We start from the raw sequence: 20,854 nt of genomic DNA, 5'->3' as shown, positions 1-20,854 counted from the left end.
TTCTTATCAAGGTGGAAACAGTACACATGAAATAGATATTAAACTACAACTTTCAGTAATAATCCACAACCACCAATATAAAAAAATCACAAAGTAAGTGAATCCAAACTTTTATTAAAACAAAAAAGTTTTTTTTCTCTCAAAGTTTAGATTTGCTTACTTTGTGGTTACTTAAAACTTTCAGTAACTCTGATACTCATTCGCTCTTACATTCACTGAAAATATAGTTACACAGAAAAAAGGAACAGTATTAATGACATCTTCCTTCACTCCTTGCCTGAATTTGTTTATTACAAATCAGTATCACATAATGTAATCTCACAGATAGATTTATAAAATTAGCTATACATCAGGTTAGGTAAACTACAACAGGCAAAGTCTTACTTAAAGCAGTACCTCAGCATAAAAGATTATAAATGCTGAAATCCATTATAATATGAACAAATACATAATAACATGGCTATAGCAAAGAAATATATACATACTGTAGCAACACAGCTTGCTAGTTTTCTTTAATTAAACTGGTACAGAACAGTACAATCAACAGTGACAATCTAAACCTTCTCCATAGTTGATATGTATGAAAATTGTGATTACATGAACTGTTGTCTAGTGCGGGACTGAACTGTTCTACTACTCACAAAAATGATTGTGGGTAGTTTAAGACAAAAAGTGTTCAAACACCCTCATAAGCAAACTTGTTTAGTAAGAGTTTTTGGTAAGCCATTTTAGCTCAGGTTGGTTATGGAGTCTCTGTATTCTTAAGGGCACCTAGAAATGCCTGGTAAGTGGTTGGGACTGCAATTTACCAGGGGGGTTCAATATGACAAAATGTTAATTTTAAAGCTTCTGGATTCTCCTCAACCCCCTCTTATGTACAAACAAAGGAATCATGTTATAGCTACTCTCTCCCGCAAATGTTAGCGTCTGGTAGACATGTGGCTCACTAAGTGGCAAAAGACTCGCATACGTACTACAGTGCAAAATGAAGGACAGCAGAAGTGGCAGGTCACGCCATGTTTTTCTACAGTTTTACATATGAATCAGAGCAGGTCTAGTCTACAAGGCTTGAATTAAAGGATTGCAACAAGCTAAAAGAAATAAGTAACATGTCATAACTACCTCAAACACATTACAACCTCAGCTGGCTCATGGACCATAAGATCCCTGGTCTGAAGGGCTAGCTGGATATGAGGGCCATGGGGGGGTTAAAAGATGTAGCTGACAGTCAAAGTACTACTAAGGCCCCAAACATGACTAAAAACTTGCATTATTTATGCAGTGTAAGACTGTGTTATGAGTCATAAGAAACAAAAAGAATCTTACGTTTCCTAAGGCATAAAATAGGGAAGTTTACCTTCTTTAAGCTGTATCCAGCATGGAAAATGATTGGTGGCAAAAAAACATTGAAGAATACTTCTGGATCAAATGTCATCTGTGAAAAAAGAATACATATTTTGTGCTACTTATAATCCATCACAGTTTAAGCCAACAATTAAGTTTCATATTTTAAATACCTAGGAGTCTATTTGGTCACTGATACCTTCTTTAATTACAACACAGAGCTGACTGTAATTAATCAAAATAACAAGCATTTTATATCACCACACTGTAGTCTCCAAAAGGACAGGAAAATCACAAGGGAAGCATGCTCATACCAAAGCTATCAAAAATGCCACTTAGAAAAAAGAGAGTCACTGTACTGAAAATGTACAACCAAATGCAATGAAAATCTTTTAACTATAGCAAGCACTTGCATCTCTTTTACATTACACAAAACTTCATCAGATTACTGTAATTAAAATCTTTATTACAACAGAAGCTTTGTCACATGATTTCATCACATGATTAGAATATTTGAAAATAAAATTTAAAAATTATTACTATCAGCAATATTTTCAGTGCTTCATCAACTTAGATTTTAAAATACAATCATTTTTGCTACATTACATCATTTGTTAAATTACAATCATCAAAAAAATTCTAAGCTTGTTTCCTGCTTTTCCTGTAACTAGTGTAGTCCAGATGCGGATTTGCTGTATCCAGGACTGTTTGTAAGCTTCTGAGCCCCCCCCCAGCCTTTCTGTGTTGGAAGGAAGCCTTCTTAGATTCATAGATTAGTACTAGGTTAATTGTTCTTGGGGGCCATTTTAAGTCTAGCCAATTACCCCATGTGAGAATCAAACCCTGCACCTTGTGTTTCTAAGGTAAGAACCTTAACCATTACGCCAACCTCCCACCCCTAGCTTATCTGTTGGAGTGGTAAGCACTAGGTAGCCCATCTACCACAAGAGGAGTGGTTTCTGGCCCAGAAACTGTAGTTTATTGGCCGTTTGGGAAGTTTTTCCATCTCTTTCAGCTTTCTAGTTTAAAAGCCCATGTTTGCAACTGTTTCCTGCCTTTCCTTAACTAGGCTAGTCCAGATACAAACTTGCTGTATCCAGGACTGTCTGTAAGCTCTGATCCCCCCCCAAGCCTTTCTGTGTTGAAGGAAAGCCTTCTAGCTTATCAGTGGGAGTGGTAAGCACTAGGTAGCTTATCTACCACAAGAGTGGTTCCTGGCCCAGAAATTGTAGTTTATTAGCCGTTTTGGCAGTTCTTCCATCTTTTCCAACTTTCTGGTTTACAAGCCCGCGTTTCCGCTTGTTTCCCGCCTTTCCTGTAATTAGTCTAGTCCAGATACAGATTTACTGTATCCAGGACTGTTTGTAAGCTTCTGAGCCCCCCAAGACTTTCTGTGTTGGAGGGAAGCCTTCTAGCTTATTAGTGGGAGTGGTGAGCACTAGGTAGCCTATCTACCGCAAGAGGCACAGTTTCTGGCCCAGAAATTGTAGTTTATTGGCTGTTTTGGCAGTTTTTCCATCTTTTCCAACTTTCTGGTTTACAAGCCCGCGTTTCCGCTTGTTTCTCGCCTTTCCTGTAATTAGTCTAGTCCAGATACAGATTTACTATATCCAGGACTGTTTGTAAGCTTCTCAGCCCCCCAAGACTTTCTGTGTTGGATGGAAGCCTTCTAGCTTATCAGTGGGAGTGGTAAGCACTAGGTAGCCTATCTACCACAAGAGGAGTGGTTTCTGGCCCAGTAATTGTAGTTTATTGGCCGTTTGGGCAGTTTTTCCATCTCTTTCAACTTTCTAGTGTAAAAGCCCGTGTTTGCACCTGTTTCCCACCTTTCCTTTAACTAGGCTAGTCCAGATACAGACTTGCTGTATCCAGGACTGTCTGTAAGCTTCTGAGACCCCCAAGCCTTTCTGTGTTGGAAGGAAACCTTCTAGCTTATTAGTAGGAGTGGTGAGCACTAGGTAGCCTATCTACCACAAGAGGCGTGGTTTCTGGCCCAGAAATTGTAGTTTATTGGCCGTTTGGGCAGTTTTTCCCATCTCTTTCAACTTTCTAGTTTAAAATCTTGCGTTTGCTCTTGTTTCCCACCTTTCCTGTAACTAAGTTAGTCCAGATCCTGTAACTAGGCTAGTCCAGACACAGGCTTGGTGTATCCAGGACTGTTTGTAAGCTTCTGAGCTGTGCCAAAAAGTCTGCTCTTCAATTTTTCCCTTAGATCTGCTAGTTCTCTCCTCTCATTTCCTGCACTTTTACTAGCTTATTAGTCTAGCACTTCACCAGACTTCTTGTAGCAATTATTGTAGCACACAAAAGTGCTACCAGCACTAAAAGTTCTACAAGGAAACAACTCCAGTACTTATTATTAATGCCCACCCCTCCAGGCATGTCTAAAGGTCAGTTCCTTGTACTTTCTCGTATTAACATGGTGAACCTGGGTATCCTGAGGCAATGTAGCAAATGCCTCATGTACACTGACAACCCTCTCCTCTTACCTCCCAACACTCAGACTTGCGAGAGATGTACTTATATATCCAGGTTGTTAGCCACGCACTCTCCAGGCAAGACCGGGTTAGCTGGGCAAGAGGAGAAGGTCAACACTTGCACTACACCAAATGGAACACATAGCCCTCCAGAATACACACCAGCACTGCCTTCCCATAAAAACACAAACCACACACCCACCTTTGCAGAGGATCTCAATAAAAATCTACCCAAACAGCAGAGACCTCCAAGGCATAAACCCACTCGACCACCACAACACAATACTAATCACGAGACAGATAACTCTCCTAAACAGTGTGCCACTCAACCAAAGCCCCTAAGGCAAAACAGCATTCCCAACACACTAGTCATAGGTGACTCGATAGTCAGGCAAACTGATGTCCTACTCACTAGGTTGAATAAGGAGAAAGTAACAGTGAGCTGCCTGTCAGGTACCAGGATCTGCCACATAACGCATGCACTCCGGTCCCGCAACAACAGGTACAAATACGACTCTATCATTGTAGATGTGGGTGTGAATGACCTGAGACGTACTTCCCTGGACTACATGAAAAGAGACATGGAGGAGCTCTCGGATTATGTAGCCCAGGCAGGTAAGACCCTAGCCCTGAGCAGCCTCCTATCATCACTCAGAATGATACCACAGTACAAGCAGAAAATGATTGATTTCAACAGTTGGCTAAGTTTCTGGTGTCATTCTAAGGGGATCCAGTATCTGTCTGCCTGGGATGACATGATTGACACACCTCGATGCTTTGCCAGAGATGGCCTGCATCTGTCACCCCTGGGCTTCTGCATACTGACCAAGGCTCTTGCCACCCCAATAGTGCCTTTTTTAGGTGGTGTTCCAAAGAACAAATTACCACCGTAGCAGCAACAAACAAATGCAATCTGAGTGTCATGCTGCTCAATGCGGGAAGTCTAAATCTCAAAATGCACTTGCTCAAAGCACTCTTTAAAATGGAGAACATCAACATTTGTGCTGTAACAGAGACCTGGTTCAAGGCAGCAGAAAGCACCCCTGCACTACCAGGCTATAACTCATTCCACACCTTTCGGCCCCAGAACTTCGACCGAAGCTCCAAAGGTGGTGGTGTTTCCATATTCATAAAGGATGCACACACCTCCAGACTGGTAGCCCAACATAACTCATCAGAGATACTTCAGGTGCAGCTAACATTGGGTAAGACAGCAATTTAGGTTGTAGCTTGCTAGAGGTCCCCAACCATGTCCCAAGACTCACATTCCACGTTCCTAAGCACCTTGGAGAATATTAGGGTCCAACCTAACACTCTCACACTGGGTGACTTCAACTATCTCTCCATTAACTGGGAAAACTACTCATGTACCAATACACTTGCCCAACATTTCCTGGAATTCATTAATTCCTATATTTTTGCAGTCTATAAAATGAAAGAAAGAAAAACAGCTTGCAACGTTTCACCATATAAAATGTACGGTTCTTCCGATGACCAATGATACTGACTCTTCAATTGCTAATATTAACCACAAACAATAAAGCTTTGTTATAAACAAGGCAATAAGCCATTTTAAAGCGTTGGTACTTGGGATTTACACTACAGAATAACATATGAGAAACAAAGAACCTTAAAAGTCACAAGACAACATTTTTTTCATAGTACCATGCAACCTGAAATTCAGGAAATACAAATAACAACATGCTTATTTGTTTATCTGTTTCAGTTTGTTTACCAGGGTAGAACATTGATCCATGTGGACCAATATCAGGCCCAGACAGTGAGAGTAAACAGGAATGACAGAAAAGTTCAACTACTTAGCAAAAACATACAAGAATGATTCAGCACAGCTAGGGTGTTTGATGTATAATACCTTACATGTTCTGTAGTAGAAGCCCATGGGACATATGCCTCTACACATATACACATGTACACCTCTACAGGAGATTACACAGTAAAGACTCTAGCTTTGCTGGGTCTTTCTTGTAAATTTTACTCAATGGTTTGCCTGTGTGGCCTTTTTAACTTTGCTTTAAAAGTCCAACTTAGTACATGGAGTAATGAATGAAGTTCAACATTAAGTTATACCGTGAAACACAGAAAAGCTAAAGTATGATTTAAACATTTGATTTCCGCATAGTTTCTTTGTTTCTATAATGAAGACTGTGCTCCTTTTCTAGCTTTGAAAAAATTTGCTTTAAAGTACCTTATGTACTCTGACTCACGCAGGGGTTTCACATTTACTTTTCTTTTTTTTTTTATTTAACTGACCCTCACCTTTTCTTGCTATGTTCTGCAATGTTGTTTATCTGATGGCAGTTTTTCAACCCTTGTATGACAAGTCAAGGAACATGCATCCATACATACCTAGCTAAAGAAAAATCTTATAAATGTACCCAGTTACAGCTTACATATCTGAAAACTTGGAAGGTCTGCATAAAATCAATTTCAAAACTTGTTTTTATTACAGTATCTATAGCTACATATCAGACAACAACAGCCTGAATGAAATGTACTACAGACAACTTGCTTCCAGAATGCTAAACAGGACAAACAAAAATAAACTACTAGTGATGAAAAGTGTCATTGTTACTACCCTGACATCTTACAGGAGCATGATACACATCAATCATTATTCAGTGTTACATGCTCCTTAAGTGATAACCTGTAATCGAGAATTCACACAGCCACATGTTGCATGAAGTTCTTTTTTCTTACAGCTATTTTATTTACAGTGATAGGTATGCACACTGCCTCAGCCTTCTATGACCCTTCCACTGCCAGTATTAACACTGGATGCTCAGATATTCATTCTCTCATCAGCTTAAACAGATGCTTACTAGTTCTGCCTTTGATATCAGTTTTTCAAAACATGGAACTCAATTGTTGCTTCAATTTCTGGACCCCATGTCTAGGGTGCAAGAACACGTGAACTGACTGGATGTTACTGTAAATGGCATTACTCTTAAGTGGTATTACTACTGCCTACAAGTTTAACATAATTCAAAAGATGCTAAATTTTTAACTCAAGATCAGAGGTAAAGCTAAGAATTTTGCCGCTAGCAACTTACAGAACTGATAGAACAAGGTGATTTGTTTTGATATGCATTGTCTGCAGAACAGCTTCTTATATAATTTTAAAGTATGACATCCTAATTTTGCTCCACACTGTTTATCTCTCAATCATACATTATAGGGGATACACACACCATTTGCAAGCAAAATCAAGGTGGAATTTTGCAAACTGGGGAAAACTGGAAGGTATGCAACTCACTTATAACCAACCCCCTAGGAAATACATTTGTGGATTATAAACCAGACGATGGTAGTTGGTAGAGAAACAGCGACAGCAGTAAAGTTGTTCTGCAGGCATGCTATGCCTAATACTTACAAAGAATTTTTACCTACATAATGGGATCTATTTAAGTAGCTGCCAGCCAGTACTTATTAACTGATTCCACAGTGGACTTGATGCTTTTTTGTTTTCCTTCACTGTATTTTCATTACCATATACTACAGAATGGACTGCAAACATACTTAGTAAAGCAGATCAACCTCTGTTCCTACTTGGTACCAATATTCAAACATCCTTAACTAGCTTGTGAAAAATGCATTCACAAAAAGCTCATTTTATGACAATGCCATGCAGTTTGGCTTCAATAAATCCACTTAAATGACTGATTCTGAATTTGTGAAAATGTAATAACTATAAACTTCCCACACTCAGTTATTTTTCAGTGGAATTGCAAAAACAAAGGTCATTTGAGGAAAACCCTGCTACAGCTAAACCAGAGAAGGAATCCTGATTAGATGAGAAAGAATGTCATTTCCATGTAGCATGTAAATATGACTCTTTGTTCTGAGCATCTCTTTGAATTTTTATCGCTTTAATCCATTGTCCAGACAATCATCTTGTGAAGCATAAAACGCAGCCTCTGATGACACACAAGGTCTATTGGTGTCACACTGCTTTCTGTTTTCTTCCCATTGTTCGTTTTCTTCCTGATAACTGCTAACTCTTAGCTTTTCCCTCTTGCCTGGCATCTGGGAAGTGCTGTCACCCACAGAAATGTCAGGGCCTCCTTGGCTATACTAGCTCCTTTTACACCTACATTTGCCTTGGGGAGTGTAACTCCAAAAATGTTGGACCAATTGACCCAAGCAAGCTGCCATGAGTTTATTCCCTGGGTACAGCAAGTGAATGTGCTGTGCGATGGATGCTTGTCCTCCGTCCACCCTGCAATGTGTGTCAGTACTGCAGGAGACCAGGTTGTCCCCAACACCTCCACAGAAAGGGCACGCCAGTATCAGTCACTCCTTGCTGGCCCCTTCAGCACCCAAGTCACCAATCAATGCCAGACCATCTAGGTTGCAGTCCGAGCTTTATCTTTCTGTGCTAGAGACCTGGCTCACAAGTGCCATACTTCTATCCATCTTCCTACCTGGTACTCATATGGTATACACCTTTTTTCTATGAACAACCTAATTATTCTAAATTGCAAAAGAATATATCTGTGTCAGTTCCATGTTTAACTGAATTCCCTGACCAATTCTATTTCACATATTCTTAAAGAATGTTGTATCATGCAACTATTTACAGCCATCTATGCAAAAAAAAAATCACTACATTATCCCTCAAATACCCACTATCTTTCAAACTGTTCTCTAGATGTGCTTACAGTTTCCTCTTGTTCCCCCTCCCCCAATGTAAAAATCTATTCCATTTAGCTTATCTGCTTGACTTACAAAAGAGAGTTACTTTTCATTATAAATCATTTTGCATATTGAATAAAATGGGTCAATTCTCAGCCCATTTTCCTTGGTAGCCTTACCTCTTCCGTGCTAGTTCTCTAGAGTTAAAGCTTTTGAGTAAATACAAATGGCAGTATAAGTCAACAGCAGATTAATCTAAGTACCCTGATTTAGTCGGTCCTTTTCATTTTGGTCACTGTAACACTACACAGCCAGATAACTGTGGATATTTTAATGCTTTAAGTACAAGTAAACTAAACCCTTCTCAAAAAATGGTTAATTCATGCATTGCAGAATCAGCAGATTTTGTGACAAAAAATGTCAAAAGTCCAGGGATGTTAGCAGGAATAAGTAAGAATCCAATGCAGCCAAATAAAGATGGAAAAGGAAAGAACTCATCACTCCACAACCTTTGCCACAGAGGGAGTCCTAAGCATGGCTTACTTAAACAAATACAGGGAGAAAGAGATACAAGTGATTGCTCAATGTGGCTACAGTGTGGATGCAACTAGAATAGGTTTCATTCATTATATTTAGAATTCCAGTTGTCTCTAAGGACAGCCCATGTTTTCAGCTAGACTGTGGAACTGTGGGGTTAAGCAAGTTTCCTCTTATCCCCCAAAATTGTGTAATCTCTAAAATACTATACTTACGTATGGGGAATATGGGGGGGGGGGGGGGGGGGGGGCATCTGCAAAAAAAGCCTGCCTTTTATTTTCTTTTGCAAGCTGTTTTTGATCACTCTTGGCCTTTTGTGTATTTGCAGTATGAGTTTACATAATTCAAGGAGGTACAATTAAGCCAGCGAGAAAGGAAAGTGTGCTGAAAAGGAAGAAATGGAACCACAAACTTGCTCAGAAGAGAAGCCATTAAACCCCAACACCTGATGAGTCACCCTTATGACAGACAAAACTGGCTAGGCCAATGCCTGGCTAAAAAACAACAATGGTGTACAACTAGCTATACCCCCCCCCCCTCATACAGTATTTCTGTGGCAGAAACATCCTTCTATAAATCAACTTCCACATTAGGAAACTAACTAATCCAAAACATAGAATGATCTGATACTCCAGAAATCAAGTGGAGACACATTTAACAGAAACAACACAATGCAAACAGTTTTTGATCCAAGTTAATCATATTTCACTCTGCTTCATATAACGTTTTAACTCCATACATGTATTGATTAATTTGGATGACTGATTTCACTGAATTTCAGCCATGTAATCAATACATGTATGGAGGGATAATGGGGTGAACATTCCTGCTACTGTTTTATATATTTATATCTATATATATATCTATATATATCTATATATATATATACACACACACACACACACACACACACACACACACACATAAATAGACACACACACACACACACATATATATACATATATATATATGTACATTTACTGATGAATGGAATTGTACATTGAAGATCGGGGATTATGCCCATCCCCCACTATAGTGCGATCTTGCACCTGATACATATAATTAGCAGGGGGATGTAAGGAGAGCATTGAAAAAAAAAACATTGTGTTCTTTTATGTTTTTGATCCTTTATGAATCAATATTTATGGTTCTCGATGGTTAGATGTCGATCATTGGTGGATCAACAATGTGTGTGTTCGATGGAAATTTATGCTTCCAAATATATATATATATATACACTAGCACACACAATGGATGGTCTTGTTATTACCTTGTATCCCTTCTCTAGTACTGTTAACCAACTCAGTTAGCCTCTAAGAGGTATAAGTCCCACATTACTAACCAAGACTGATTATCTCATCATTGTCATTGTCATTTTAGTGCAACTAGTTTTTGCTATAAACCTGTAACTGCTCATTACTTACATATGCTTACATCCTACATCATAAGTACTGTTCCAGTACATGCCTTTGCATCTGAGACTATCAAATGTGTTGTCTTTTTATATTATGTGTTTGAATGTATTGTCATGAGGTCCAGTGGTGGCTAAAAATGGTCCACAGACCTGTTTACATACTCAGTTATCAAAGTTTAATTAAATAAATACATAAATAAATATTCACTGCCTTGTAGTTGGCTGTTCTGTGACACTGAAGCAATTCTGGTGAAAGCTCCTTCACCAAGTGAGAGGCTCTGCAAAGTCACCATTCCAAGACCGCTGAAGTTCATAATATGACAAGATCCTTATTTGGACCTTCAACAAATGTAGACACCAGTCACAATTAAGAAGCTTAAAACTAATAAGTTCAACAACAAAGAAGACCTAGCAATGACTGGCGGACAATTGGCCTTGGAGAGTGACAAACAGAGGTGTGTCCTATCAGGGGACAAGGTGATACATTTACAGATCCTGCTTTCTGCTATCTGTAACACAGCCATAATGATGGGTAAGTTAAGGTCAACAATGGGGATCGTATACTCAAAACAAGTTACAAAAAGATAAGACATACATTTATTCACATAAAATAAAACTTAACTTTAATTACTATTACTAATACTAACACTAGTTTGTGTTGCATTGAGGAATATCTAGCTGGAAGTTGTGACTCTGTTTTTCAGTAGGTCTTATACAAGTGGTATTTTCAGTTAAGGCTTGTTAAAAAACCTGCATAGCCAGTGATAAGTGGGGGTAGTTTCCTTCATTGTTATTCACTTTCTGTCTTATACAAGTGGTACAGTGAATTATTGTCTGTTTAAACTGTGAGCTTTGGCTGGCTAAGATCTGCATGCAATCAACTGAACGCATAAGTGAAGCTAAGTAAATTTTTATCTGCACTTTTATAAAATAATACACGATTTAAAGTAATTTGTTTGTGTTGCATTGAGGAATATCTAGCTGGAAGTCGTGACTCTGTTTTTCAGTAGGTCTTATACAAGTGGTAATTTCAGTTAAGGCTTGTTAAAAAACCTGCATAGCCAGTGATAAGTGGGGGTAGTTTCCTTCATTGTTATTCACTTTCTGTCTTATACAAGTGGTACAGTGAATTATTTTCTGTTTAAACTGTGAGCTTTGGCCGGCTAAGACCTGCATGCAATCAAATGAACGCATAAGTGAAGCTAAGTAAATTTTTATCTGCACTTTTATCAAATAATACACAATTTAAAGTAATTTGTTTGTGTTGCATTGAGTGTTAATCTTGGTGGCTTTGAAACTGCCCGCCCCTCTTGTAAATTTGCACTTGGATACTCCTCCTGGGCCCATCTCATTTGCTCACTCAAAAAAAAAAAAAAAATATCTGCTTTTACTGTATTTGTGTTTCTTCCTACTTTATTTTGATTTTGCGTCATCTTAAAAGTACTCAATTGTATTTATTACTGCTTGGTGTAACTCATTCTAAGCCTTTTAGTTTAAGCACTTGGGCTTCAGACCAGTTGTTTTACATTAAGAAGGGTTGTGGTCTGCACAGTAGTGGCAGGACAGGTAGCTTACATCCTTCTGAGTTGGGAACTGCTGATTGAGGGCTCAGTGTTTGTTATTCTAAAAGTGTATTAATTCTGGTTTAAGCACTTGGGCTTCAGGCCAGTTATTTTACATTAAGAGGGTTCGTGGTCTGCACTCTTGTGGGAGGAGAGGCTGGACTCTGCCCTTCTGAGCTGGGAATTTCTGGTTAAAGGCTTATAGTGCCTGCATATTTGAACTGCTTCTTACTGAAATTGGTACACCTTGTTTGCTGTAGCATAGACTAGATCCAGGCCTGCTGAATCTAGCTTTGCTTGTATAACTTGAGCACTAATCCAGGCATTCTTTAAAGTATTCAATTGTATTTATTACTGCTTGGTAGTAACTTGATTAAAGTGTAGCTATCATTCTAAGTCTTTTGGATTAAGCACTTGGGCTTCAGACCAGTTGTTCTACATTAGGAAGGTTTGTGGCCTGCACTGTGGTGGCAGGACAGGTAGCTTACATCCTTCTAAGTTGGAAACTGCTGATTGAGGACTCAGTGTCTGTTATTCTAAAAGTGTATTAGTTCTGGTTTAAGCACTTGGGCTTCAGGCCAGTTATTTTACATTAAGAAGGTTCGTGGTCTGCACTCTTGTGGGAGGAGAGGCTGGACTCTGCCCTTCTGAGCTGGGAATTTCTGGTTAAAGGCTTATAGTGCCTGCATATTTGAATTGTTTCTTACTGAAATTGGTACACCTTGTTTGCTGTAGCATAGACTAGATCCAGGCCTGCTGAATATAGCTTTGTTTGTATGCTTGTTTGCTTGTTATTTCCCTGAAACGCTAATTCCACCTAAAACGTGGCTTTTCAGCGCTTCTGTGGATCCCTAGTGATATCTACATTGCTTACTGTACTTATTTCCTTGTTTCACTTGAAAGAAAGTTACTGTTTGTCGTTTTTGCATTTAAGTTACCTGTAACACATTGCATTTAAGTTACCTGGCACTTGCTCACTAAAGCAATTATATAAGTCAGCACTAAAAAATTAAAAGCACTACACCCTCACAAACTCCACTTGAGTACCTTGTTCCCCATTGGCCCTTTTTTCAATTATAAAGGAATTCCCAATACTATTCTAGCATGTCCAAAGGTCAGTTGTCAATCTCCTCTCCAGTCCAGCTGGTGAATCTGGGAATCTTGAGGCAATGTTACAACTGCCTCATGTACACAGACAACCCTCTCCTCCTCCCAACAAATTCCAACACATGTGAGAGATGCAACCATATAGCCAAACTGGAGGCTAAGCTCTCTCAACTCAGTACTGGCGTAACCAGTCAGGAGGAGAAGGAAACCACACTCACTACAATTCCAGTCTCACATAGACCTACCACGACAGCAAACCAAACACATAAACACACAAAAACATACTCAGAGTCTCTAAATAAAAATCTTCCTAAGCAGCAGAGACCTCCAAAGCAGACACCCAAGCAACCGCTACCCAAAAACAAAACACGTGCAACACATAGCTCACAAAGCCAGTGTGCCGAACAGTCACAGCCCTTAAGGCTAAACAACACACCTGATACACTTGTAATAGGTGACTCTATCGTCAGGCATACTGACGTCCCACTCACCAGGCTGAACAAGGAAAAGGTCACGGTGAGCTGCCTGTCAGGCGTTAGGATCCGCCACATAACACAAGCACTCAGGTCACTCCAAGGCAAGTACAAATATGACTCAGTCATTGTCCATGCTGGTGTGAATGACCTGAGACGTACCTCCCTGGACTATATGAAAAGAGACATAGAGGAGCTCTCTGAGCATGTAGCCCAGGCCGGTATGACCCTGACCTTGAGTAGCATCTTACCCTCACCAAGAATGATGCCACAATATGAAGACAAGATGATTAATTTCAACAATTGGCTTAAGTATTGGTGTCATTCAAAGGGGATCCAATGCCTGTCAGCCTGGGATGACATGCTCGACAAGCCACGATGCTTCGCTAGGGACGGCTTGCACCTGTCTCCCCTGGGCTTTCGGATATTGGCAAAGGCTCTTGCTACCCCCATAGTGCCTTTCTTAGGCAAGGCTCAAAAGACAAACCCAGCTCCATAGGTATCACAAGGGATAAGAAACTAAGAGTAATGCTACTCAACGCCAGAATTCTAAACCTCAAGATGCATGCACTCGAAACTCTCCTTAGCATGGAGAACATCGATATCTGTGCAGTAACAGAAACCTGGTTCAAGGCTCCCGAGAGCACCCCAGCACTACCAGGTTATACCTCATACCATGCTTTTCGGCCCCAAAACTTGGACCGAACCAGAAAAGGAGGGGGGGTATCAATATTCATCAAAGATACCCACACCTCCAGGTTGGAGGCACAGCATGAAGCATCAGAGACTATCCATGTGCAACTAACAGTGGGTAAAACTGCCTTCCAGTTTATAGCCTGCTACAGACCACCCTCCCAAACCCAGGAACCCCACTCTGCCTTACTGAGAACACTGGAAAATATGATGGTCTCTCCAAACACCATTATATTGGGCGACTTCAACTACCCAAACATAGACTGGGAGCATTACTCTAGCTCCAACACCCTAGCTCAAAGGTTCCTAGAATTTATAAACTCAAATGCTTTGTAACAACTTGTTACCACTCCCACAAGAGGGGAAAACATACTGGACCTGATCATCACCAACATGGGGACTCTATGCTCCAGACCAGAAGTGTATCCCCCACTGGTAAGATCAGACCATAAACTAATCTCACTGGAAATTCACATCCCGACCCCACCCCCTGCCCAGAAAACCACAGTGAAAAACTTCTCTAAAGCAAATTTCACACTCCTCAAAACTGAGGTGGAGTCCTTCAACGCCCCCGGGCCTGTGGAAAATACGTCCCAGACTGCAGAATCCTTTATAAACGTATTCTATGAACACCTTCAGGAATGCATGGATCATGCAATCCCAAATAAAACCAAGACCCAATCCTCCAAAGGCAGACGTCCTGTCTGGTGGAACCCAGCCATAAACAAACTATACAATAGAAGGAGGAAGCTACTACATGATAGAGCAAAATCCCAAAAAGGGAAGGCATCTCTGATCAGTGTTAGCAAAAAACTACGGGCGCTCATAAAATCGTCTAAGGCCAGCTTCGAGAGAAAAATTGCACAGGACACTAAGGATAATCACAAGGCTTTCTTTAGTTATGTTAGGAACATGGTTGGGAATTCCCAGATATGCTCAGAATTAGTCCAAAATGACAAAAAATACACTGAACCCACAGACATTGCCAACATCCTAGCTGACAGGTTCAGCACAAACTTCTCCCCCCCCTCCCCACCAAAAGGGAAAATATCTATCCCAGCAGAGTGCTGCACTCCTGACATCTCAGATGCTCAGGTAAGAGCCACCCTCTCCAAAGCAAAAAACACAGCATCAATGGGACCAGACGGTGTCCCGGGCTGCGTCCTACATGAACTCCAAGAAGAGCTAAACCCAAACATAAAACTACTGTTCAATCTCAGCCTTACCACAGGATATGTACCCAAAGAGTGGCGTACAGCAACAGTGGTCCCTCTCCACAAAGGTGGTGCCTCAACAGATCCTGGAAACTATCGCCCCATAAGCCTGACTAGCTTGGTCTGCAAAGCTATGGAGAGGATCATCATGGACCTCATAAATAAAGATATTGGGGACCTACAGACACTGGATCCTACCCAGTTCGGTTTTGTTAAGGGCAGATCCTGCCTCTTAAACCTAGTCGATTTCTTTGAAACAGCCACCAAGGCCATTGACGAGGGGAAAGTGGTCCACACAGCCTACCTGGACTTCGCAAAAGCCTTCGATACAATACCCCACTCGGGCATTATAGATTAGCTCACCAGCTTAAATATAAACCTCTATGTCACTAGATGGGTTGCAAACTGGCTCAAGGACAGAACCCACATGGTTAGAATTGCTGGAGCCATGTCAGACTCCAAACCAGTTAGAAGTGGCATCCCACAAGGCTCAGTCCTGGGACCTCTCTTGTTCGGTATATATTTCTTGGAGGTACAGACCAACATGGAAGGACTGTGGCTGACCAAGTTCGCAGATGACTGCAAACTGGGCGCCATAATCGACTCTCCAGCCGACACAAGCATCCTCCAAAAGGGCCTCATAGAAACAGACAACTGGTGCCAGAGCCATGGCCTCAAGCTAAACGCCAAAAAGTGTATAGTCATCCCCTTTGGCAAAAACAAAGTGCCCACAAATTATCACATAGGTGGTAATCCATTAAGTACAGAAGAAGTAATTAGGGACCTGGGGACCCAAGTTGATAGCAACCTCACATTTGACAACCACGTGGCCAAAGTGGTTAGAAAAACATTTTATATAGCCCACCTAATCATGAAGGGATTCACATCTAGATCAGGGGAGGTCATCGTGCCTCTTTACTCATCCCTCATCAGGCCCATAATTGAGTACAATGCCCCTTTTGGAATGTACCTTACCAGACACCTGCAGCAACTGGAAAGACCCCAAAAGTACCTCACCAAGAGGATCAAAGGGCTCAAACAGATGCCATATGCTGCCCAGTTAAAGAAACTCCAGCTCTACTCAGTGGCATACCGCCTGCTCAGAGGCGATCTGTGCCTGACGTATAAAGCCATGTCCAACCCGGAATTAATGGACATGCTGCACCTCAGAAAATCCAAATCCCATCGAGCTACGCGCTCGAGAGACTTGAACCTCAGCACTGAAATAAATAGGACATGCTGGAGAGACAGATTCATAACCCAGAGGCTCACTTCACTCTGGAATAAAATCCCAGTCCAGGTTAGGCAGAGTCCCTCATTGACTCTCTTCAAGAGGAATCTTCATGAGTTGATGGGGGATCGTAGGTTTTCCCCGGGTATCACTTCTGTGTCACTGTTAGACAGAGGCACAGTATACTAACCTCGAAAAAGGGCATAGCAAAATTAATTTAAAATGGGTGGCGAAAGCCAAACACACTCTGGCTAGGCTTATAAATGCCCTAGGGCAGATAGCCTAGTATGAACCTATAAACCTATTACTAAACGTTTCTGGTGCCTCAGCTAAACAGCCTTCAAGGAAACGCAACTAATCCAACACGTCACTTAAATAACATTTCAATAATTATTACTTAAAGAGGTATCTTTAAATTCTAACCACTATTTTACGTCACCCTGCAAATCACTAGGATGCTGTAACAAAATTATAAAATGAATATCAGAGAATGTATGTCCACTAGAACAAAAATGCTTAGCAATGGAACTAGTCATTGTTTTATGTAAGACTAGCAGAGTACTGCTTCCTTGCAGGAACTCCCTAAACTGCACTTATTTCAGATAAATCCTCAACTCAGTGTACTTTACACTCTAGTTTTTGGTTTGGCAATGAAAACAAGAGAGACATGGCTGGACAGGTTCAAAGACAGTGCATCCACAGCTTTTGGTAGGAAATAGGGGTTAGTCCTTTAGGGGCACATGGTGAAAGACAATCTATGAGGACACCTTGTGAAAGGCAAAATATGATTCTTACAAAAGAGCTTGAAATTATGAGGTCCTATGAGTGGAAGTAATGGCCATTAGGGAAAAAGCTTCCCAGAAATAAACTTCAGCACCATTCAGCCAACTGGATCAAGTAGAAGCAGCTGGCCAAGCTTATTCATCATGAATTTCAGATTCCAAGGAAGGGAGGGGAGGAGGTCATTACAGGAGGAAAGAGATGCAGCTTTCCTATAAGGAATTTGTTCAATAGCCAAGGATAAGCACAATCCTGCCCTTCATAAAGTTTATATGGCAGAAACAGCTGACAAATATATCCTAACTATGGAATAAATGAGACCCAAATAATCAAATCACACAGGTGTCTGACATACGTCTGGATCACCTGCAGGATAAATGAATGGGGTGGTATGGAGTACTGCTCTGACCACATGCAGGACTATTTCCACCTAACTAACTGAAGCCTTCTCCTGTACCTGTGACAGATAAAGCTTAGCAAAATCCTCAGTGACCTCTAATATCCCAGCCACTACATTCTGTGGGATCAAGGGATCTACAGTAGCAGCCATGTAATGAGGTGTGTTGCCTCAGCGCTGAGGGACATCCCCGTTAGTACTGGTAGATTTTCCAGTACTGCCATGGGACTGAGAACATGAAACCCTGCCCCTGTCTGCCATCATGGGGCATTGAGAATCAGATGTGATCTTTCTTTCTTAAACTTTGGAATGATGTTTAGAATAAGAAGGAATGCAAGCCCGCACCAACGGTCTAGAAAAATAAAGTCCTGACTACAGCCCGGGTGGCCTGAGTTCAATTAGCAGGCTGAGTGCTTAATGGTGCAAGTTAGGAAGATGGGCGTGCCCATTCTGGGGTGAGAGGGCTGGGTCCGGGCTGACAATGAATGCTGCACTTGACATAGAGCCAGAGCATGGTCAAATTAGGCCCTAGGCAAGGTAATGGATCAGGCCTCCTCCACCAGCAGTCACTCCAGTGTCCCACTACTTGGCTATTTCTTCCCAGTTATAAACACTGCTCAAATCTTTGCATATACTATTTTCTGTTTTACTTCTAAAATGATTATAGATATTTGAATCTAACTTAAAATGTTTATTTCAAATTTTATAGCACAAACACTGATAGCCACATGCTAAACTTCCCTTGAGTTGTAAACTGCTTTGAGAGTGATACCCTTGCATACGGCCCATTGGCAGATCAGCAATGCTACCGCGCAAAGAAGTTACAAGCAAGTGCTGCACTGGTCTGATCAGATACAGCATGATGGATTGGTTGTCAAGCCAAATGAGTACAGGATAAAGAAGCAGCTTTGTTTCTAAGGCCTTTAGTGCCAGGAGTAGCTGCATTTCCAAGTGATTAATGTGGGTGCTAAGACAGGCTCCCCATCATGCCAAAAATGCATCCATCATCACAGAGTTTGACTGTCATAGCAGCAGGAAGGAAAGGGCCTCCAAATAATCAGGACCCACCATACCAGGGCCCCAGTACAGGGAAATGACATCAAGAGGCACTGTGTGAATATGTGGTTGCCCTGAAACCATTTTACCTTACTGCCCACACTGGCAGCTTGCTGCTCACTGCAAAACTCAAATCCATAGGCAGGCAAATGAAGTCATGAAGATTATAGAGCCCTTAAGATACATCAGGATTTGAACGTGAACTCTCTGTTCTAGCCTCATGTAGGAAACAAAAGCCATAACTGCCTGTTTTCTCTCTCTCTCTCTCTCTCTCTCTCTCTCTCCTATGACATGATTGACCACTGCAGGAGAGTGCTCAGATCTATCCGTATGAAAGATATCTTCTGAGAAGGGATCAGAAACACATTTCCTAATTTATAGTCATCTCTAGAAACTGCTGTCAAAAAGCAAATCACACATTGCCAGGATACTTCCTAAAGTACTAGACAAGACTACCAGGATTAGGTCATGCAAGTAAGGGAACACATCCTGCAAGATATTGCACGTAATATCTTAATAAGTACTCAGAGTGATGAAGAAATCCTATTAGTGACGTCCATCATGAGTAAACTTGAACTGTGTGGACCCCAAAGTTAATGTACCACAAGGAATCCATGGTGATCTCTAACAGGATACAGTCACCCTGTGGCAGCAGGGTCATTACTCCTTGGAAAGATATCATCCAGAACTATAGGTAGCCAATATGGTGACTGCCTTCGCTGAGGTCTGGAATGGGATGGGAGTTGTCCATCCACCTTGAGATCAGGGAAAGGAGGCAGTCCAGTAGAACCCCTGTCCCTGTTTCAAATTTGGGGCAGCCTCTATGACTTCTTTCAATATTACAGGCCGGGACTGTCCAAACAGCTCTACTTAGACTAAATGGTATTTCAGTGGTGCTCTTTCTAGGGAAGAACCCATGAGTTATAAGTTATGAACAAGACTGATAATGTCTAGAACCATCTGGGCGTTTATTATGGTTTTTCAAGATGGGGTGAATGCAGAGAACTGCACCTCATAGGCAGCACCACTTCAAAGTTAGAACTGCAGAACTGGGGCTGGTACAATTCGATTTCTTGGATGACTTAGCTGGCATCAGTGGGGGAGGACTGTGTGATACTTAAGTGCCTTCCATGGTTTATAAGGAAATGGTTCTGCTTTTTTTGATCTGGTTACGTCTGAAACAAGCTGAGGATGTTGATGGACACAGGTCATAAAAGCCCTTCATAGCTGTGAATGCCTGTTTCCTTCTTAAGAGTCCACCAATACATTTTTTGGAGGCCTGATCAAAAAGCACCTACCCTTATGCTGGGCATCCAGAATATTGTTTTTAAATTCCTCTCTCAGTGTAGCCTCACCTACTATATCCTGTGCAAGACATGTTAGAACATTTGTCCCTGTCCAACCTGTTTGAACAAAGAAAACTATCTGGCTACATGGAAAGCCATTATGCAACCTGCAGAAAAAGGACTTGTTAAGATCTTTCTTGAACCCAGACTCATTAAGGCTTTCAAGATTTTCTAGTGCGAGACACAACAGAAATTTTAAAACTTAGGGGAGATGTCTATTTGAGGACTCTAAGTACTAACTTGATAGAGGAATACGCTCACTTGCCACACCTATTTAGACTTCAAGGCTTCTTGTCTTGTGGCAATGAGGCAAAAATGCAATAATTTCTGTGACCTATGACGGACCGAAGAGATGACAAACTCCAGTAAAAAAGAAGTGTAGTTATACATCTTTATAGGGAATGCACCCATAGAGAATGTATTGTGTATCTAACATTCTAGTAAGTAACAACTTTTCTAATGTCAAGAAATGCAAGTCAATGGCTAGGCAGACAGAGAACCTTGATGTTGTTTTCATTCAATTATTAATAAACTGGTTACTGCTGCACCCATTGCCACATCATGCCTGTT

General features: G+C 41.0%; 1 protein-coding gene across 1 annotated transcript in view; it reads right to left on the bottom strand.

Moving 5' to 3' along the window:
- The window catches only part of SLC9A9 (solute carrier family 9 member A9), a 3,618,317-nt gene that overhangs the window by 3,167,234 nt on the left and 430,229 nt on the right, over positions 1 to 20,854 (bottom strand). The window contains exon 3 of the mRNA XM_044071972.1: positions 1,358 to 1,435. Coding sequence (XP_043927907.1) covers positions 1,358 to 1,435 — 78 coding nt within the window. The remainder of the gene's footprint in view (positions 1 to 1,357; positions 1,436 to 20,854) is intronic.

This window comes from Protopterus annectens, chromosome 5.part0 (genome assembly GCF_019279795.1).
Source record: "Protopterus annectens isolate FY-2018-M chromosome 5.part0, PAN1.0, whole genome shotgun sequence".
Lineage (NCBI taxonomy): Eukaryota > Metazoa > Chordata > Ceratodontiformes > Protopteridae > Protopterus > Protopterus annectens.
This window is presented reverse-complemented; position numbering and strand designations above follow the sequence as displayed.